This window comes from Python bivittatus, unplaced genomic scaffold (assembly GCF_059951505.1).
Source record: "Python bivittatus isolate LINGU-HERP-01145 unplaced genomic scaffold, Pbiv_v1 ctg000430_np1212, whole genome shotgun sequence".
Classification (NCBI taxonomy): Eukaryota; Metazoa; Chordata; class Lepidosauria; order Squamata; family Pythonidae; genus Python; species Python bivittatus.
This window is the reverse complement of record NW_028277071.1, coordinates 167,839-173,296: the sequence shown is the minus strand read 5'-3', so window position 1 is coordinate 173,296 and position 5,458 is coordinate 167,839. Positions and strand designations below refer to the sequence as shown.

Below are 5,458 nucleotides of genomic sequence, written 5' to 3'. Positions count from 1 at the left end.
CATTTTTTCCTAGGCTGTCAGGCTGCTATGTTCTCTACTGGCTGGTAATTGCTAGGTTTATTTATTTGTTTTAACAATCCTGTGATGGATCCTTGCATCAATGGATTATCCTCAACCCTAAAAGCTTCATTCGACCCTTGCATCTCCTAGTGGGCTTCTTTTCAATTTCCGCCTAGGCTGGCTCAAGCATGAAGCTGAAAAAAAAAAGGAAAACTAGAAAGGGGTATGTTGGTATCAAAGGAGATAATGAGAGAAAGAATGTGAAGCTATCCAGGTATGCAAGCTTCTAGGAAAGCAGAGGAAAGGCACAGGGATGAGTAAGGAAGGAACAATCCTTAAAAAGGGAAGTCAGGCACAGAAGCCAGCCACCCAGCCAGAGAGGCTTTGTCTTCTCTGTATGGATGGGAGGACAAGAGAGAGACAACCAATGAGGTCTTATGGTGGCCTTAGTCTAGATTTAGCACCAGCCCAGCCCCAATGCCAGCCTGTCCAAACCCAAACTGGAATTTCAGCAGTTGTCTTAAGGAATATCCAGGACTAGCATGGTAGACCACTCAGTGCCACATGGATTTCTCATTGGGTTCAAAGCAAAGTCAAGGAACATACCTTTTTAGTGGAATTCACACCTTTCCTGAGATATCACTCAGGTGGATTAATGTGGATGTGAATTCTGTTCATTAAGACTAAGTACTTCTTTTTTTTTCCTTGTGACTTTCTTGTTCAAAATCTCAGGGGTATCTTCAGAGGCCTCTGAAGACTTGACAGATCTTCCCATGTTACATTAAGAAAACCAATTAACCTCCTAGAAGTACTTTTAGGATTAATATTTCCCTCTATATACTATGGCCAAATTTTGTTTAGTTGCTTCAAACTGTTTCAAGGAAAAATAATATAACTTCTCATAGAAAAATTCATCTTTAAATTATTAAAATATAAATAATGAATGTTCATGGCAGCAGACTTTCTTTACATGTACTGTTCTCCAAATAATTTCTCACTGAATTTGATTTGTAGATGGCCCCTTATGAAATGCTTTAATTTGGTTGATAAGCTATCTCCAAGTTTAATTTAACCATTTGAATCTCCAGGAAATCTGTCAGCATGGATCCTGAAAAAAATAAATTCTGCCTATCAGCCTTCTGAAGTTTCCTGAGATTATCAGTAGACCTAGGGATGAAGAGTATCAACTAGGAAATCAATGCAGGGAACCCAATTCTTGAACTTTCAAAAAATCTTTGACACGGTTTTTCTTCAATGGTTCTTTAGTAAGCTTAGTGGTCATGAGATAAGAGGACCCATCCTTTTTTGGACTGTTAGCAGAAAGCAGAAGACAAAGAGGTGGAATAAATTGGCTATTTTCTCTGTGGAAGGAAGTAAGAAATGGGATCTTTCAAAAATCTATTTGGGTATCAGTGCTTTTTAACTTGTGCATAAATTGTGGGGTTACTCACATCCTAGAGCTCTTGTGCTTATGCCTTTAACAGGAACAAAGACAAAAGTTTTCTTGGCAAGGTTTTTCTCCGCCAATTGCCTCTTTCCTAGGGCTGAGAGAAAGTGATTGGCCCAAGGTCACCCAGCTGGCTTTGTGCCTAAGGTTGGACTAGAACTGCAGTCTCCTGGTTTCTAGCCTGGTGCCCTCACCACTACACCCAACTGGCTCCTAGAGTAGCGTAGTGCAAATCAGTGAAGACCACCTTCCTTTGAGTATGGGATATAAGAAGAGATCTAGGGTGCAGCCATAGGTTTTATTTGCATGTTTGCCTTAACTGGGTGTCAGGTTCAGGGATGGTAACAAACTGTCAGGCCTAGCCCAAGGAACTCCAAGAGACCATGTAAATTCAGTCCAGCTATGTTTATTAGCTACAACCTCTAGCCAGAATCTTCCCAGACTGAAACCCCAGCTCCCAAGTAATGCCAGCCACAACATTGTGATTTTCTCAGGGAGGTGCCATCTCATCCTCTTGTATCTCCCATGCTCTTCAGGAGATGTAAGGAAATGTTTTTTGCCCTGAGCCTGGCCTTCATAATTCCATTACATCACACAAACCCAGCCAATAATAAAGGTAGACTTTGGTTGGAAAACCACTTTTATTATCAAAGCAATTGTTTACAGACTAAACTGAGTTGCTTAAATCTTGAAGTAGCATGTGAATTATTATTTGCAATGGCTATGTTTTTCCTCCATTTATTCCCCTTCATCTCCTAAGCAGTGGTCATCTGGCAACTTGACTGATTATTTGCCATCAAACCAGTATGGAATGGCTATGAAGGACAGTGAGAAGATCCATTACAAAGGCAGTGATCAGACAAACCACAACTTAAGCCCATTCCAAGAAACTTTGCAGACATTTCTCATACACAATGTAATATGTATACACATCATAACACAACAAAATCCATAGAGAGCAGCATGGTTCCTAAATCTCTTTTAGGATCTTAACGAAGTTGATCGTGTATAATTTGATAACATTTTATATATTTACCCAAACCAGATGCCTCTCCTTAAAAAAAAAAAATAGAATAGAATAGAATAGAATAGAATAGAATAGAATAGAATAGAATAGAATAGAATAGAATAGAATAGAATAGAATAGAATAGAAGTAGAGAATCAGGATATACTATTCCACTGCAACTGCAAATGACAAGATGAAGTTAAAGATTTAATTTTTTTTAAAACCAGCTGTCAGGGGCATCTGTAGAGGAGGATCCAAAAAGATGGAAGCTTTGATTTTGTGATTGAAACTTTAAAAAACTCAAAGAAGCCTACAATTTGTTGAATAACTTAATATCAACAGAATTCAGATGCCTTGTTGTTGAAAGACAAAGAAAATAAGTAGAGTCAGGGTACACTTTAACTGCAAGTAAAAAAATAATAATAATAAGATGAAGTTAGAAAGCTTCTTCTAAAAGCTCTCAGGGGCATCTGGGGTGGGAGGGCAAGAAAGATGGAAGCTGTGCTGTGTCATTGGAGCCCCACCCCTTCTTACCTGTCTCAGGTATGCTACACCCTTAAAAAGAGGGCAGGGCTTTGACTGCATGAACACACCTGCTTTCCAGCCATTTTGACCCTTTCTGCAGTTAACCCTAACTGACCCCAAGATTTTTTTTTTTTAAAATTTAGAATGAGGTTCAACTTCTCAGGAAACTAAATGCACATTATATTTGTATCGAGGTCTTGTACATTAATACTAAGGGTTGTATAAAACCACATTAAACAACACTTTCTTTTTAACAATGTCCAAATCCTAGACAGCAAGCTTCCGTCTTGTGGTTTTCCCTAGAGCTGTTTTGAATTCACTATTCCGGATTGTGTAGATAAAAGGATTTAACATGGGTAGTAAACTTGTCCGCACAAGAGATATGACCTTATTGAGTCGGGTATCACCATGGGTTGAAGGCCTCAAATACATAAACATGCCTGTTGAGTAGAAAATACTTACTACAGTGAGGTGGGAGGCACAAGTGAAAAAGGCTTTGGACCGTCCGGTGGCAGACGAGATTCGAATGATAGCAGCTACAATATACATGTATGATATCAAGGAAAGAGAAAAGGACCCCCACATGAAAGTGGCACCATAGATAAGACCAATTAGTTCCATCACGCTTGTATCAGCACAAGCCAATTTCAGAAGAGGTCCTATATCACAAAAGAAGTGGTCAATGACATTGTCTCCACAATAAGGGTACATCCACACTACTACTGCCTGAGAAAAGACAATGATGAACCCACTAGTCCAAGCCACCAAAGCTAAGTGAAGGCTGAATTGATTGGTCATAACCATTTTGTAGATTAAAGGTTTGCAAATGGCCATGTAGCGATCAAAAGACATGATTGTGAGCATAAGGAATTCAACCCCTCCCATTATAAAGATAGTGGTAACCTGTGCCATGCAACAGCGAAAACAGATAGTATTTTTGCCCAAGATGATATTCATCAGCATTTTGGGGACTTCTGCTGATGTAGAGCAGATCTCAGCAATGGAGAAGTTGAGGAGGAAGAAGTACATTGGCGTATGGAGCTTGGGTTCTATGATAACAACAAAGATGATTAAACTGTGCCCCAGAAGTGATAGAAGATACATCAGTAGAACTATGGAATAAAACACCATTGTCAGTTCACGGAATTGTGGAAATCCCACAAGGATAAATTCTCTGAGCAAAGTTGCATTGTCCATCTTCTTCTTTCCTGTAATAAAAAGAAGACAATATGTAAGGAGAAAAATATCTTGCTAAATCAAGAAGGGTGGGCTAGATTTGAGTGTTGCAGAACTATTGGGTACACAGGATTAATATCTGAAATTTCAGATGAGGATAGTTTTTATAAACTCAGATTATTATCCTTCAATTACCTAAATAATCAGGCAACTTTTACGAGCACCATGCCTGTCATTGAATCTGGCAGATGCTATTGCAAATCTCAGCAACTGTCTCCATCTTCTGTGTGTATCAATCAGATCCAAGAAAATGGAAATAAAATTCTCCAGTCTCCATGCTCTTGGGATTTGCTACATGTGAAAAATGGTAGATATTTGTAATATTTGGAGGGGGGGGGGAGTCAAAACATCTTCAACCCACCCCTTAAGAAAACATGCATTCTTTAATAGGTCCAAAGACTTGGGGGGTTCTACTGTCACAAGAGATTAGGATGTTTAATGTCCAGTTCTACCATCAAACAGCTTCTCTACTGGGACTAGATATCAGGAACATATCATCTGTATCATCATCTATATTTATCTCTCTGTCTCTCTTTCTATCACTATCTATCATCTGTATATGGATACTCTATTAGCATTTAGCTTTCTACACATAAAGATTTTCCCCTTTCTGCAGAGAAAATGTTAATCTTTTCTCACAAACATCAGTGTTGCAGATATTGGTAAGCATCACAGACCTTAACCATGATAGTGAAAAATAGTTACAGTCCATATTAAGTATATATCGATGCTCCTACCTTCTTAGCCACCTTCAGAAATGTTCCCTTTGTTCATATTAACAAAGAAAGGCTCTCTATATAACTCTGCTTATTAAGAGTGTATCACTGGAAGATTTTTTTTTCCCCCTCATGCAACCTCTTCACAGTTCCTCAGGGATACTGCAACTGATGTAAAAGTTTTCTTCATGCCAATTAGTAATTCAGGTATAGATATTTTTAAAAAACAACTTTCAAATAATGGAAATGGGTCATCTGAAAAAATGCTGGGTCCAGTGGAGAAATATGGATTGGTGTTTGGGATGGACAGACTACTTAGAAGGTTTTGCTTTCAGATGTTACTCTGGGACAATTTCAAATGTGACTTGGTGAGGAAGGAAGGAAGGAAGGAAGGAAGGAAGGAAGGAAGGAAGGAAGGAAGGAAGGAAGGAAGGAAGGAAGGAAGGAAGGATGGAAGGAAGGGAGGGAGGGAGGGAGGGAGGGAGGGAGGGAGGGAGGAAGGGAGGGAGGGAGGCAAATTCTATAAA

The 5,458-nt window shown here is 39.1% G+C and overlaps 1 protein-coding gene across 1 annotated transcript; it reads right to left on the bottom strand.

Annotated features, from left to right (window-relative positions):
* Positions 1 to 3,246: 3,246 nt before the first annotated feature.
* LOC107326726 (olfactory receptor 6X1-like) lies at positions 3,247 to 4,110 on the bottom strand. Its single transcript, XM_088143876.1, has one exon. It carries the CDS (start codon positions 4,108 to 4,110, stop codon positions 3,247 to 3,249), a length of 864 nt encoding a protein of 287 aa, XP_088000002.1.
* Between the last annotated feature and the right edge of the window lie 1,348 nt (positions 4,111 to 5,458).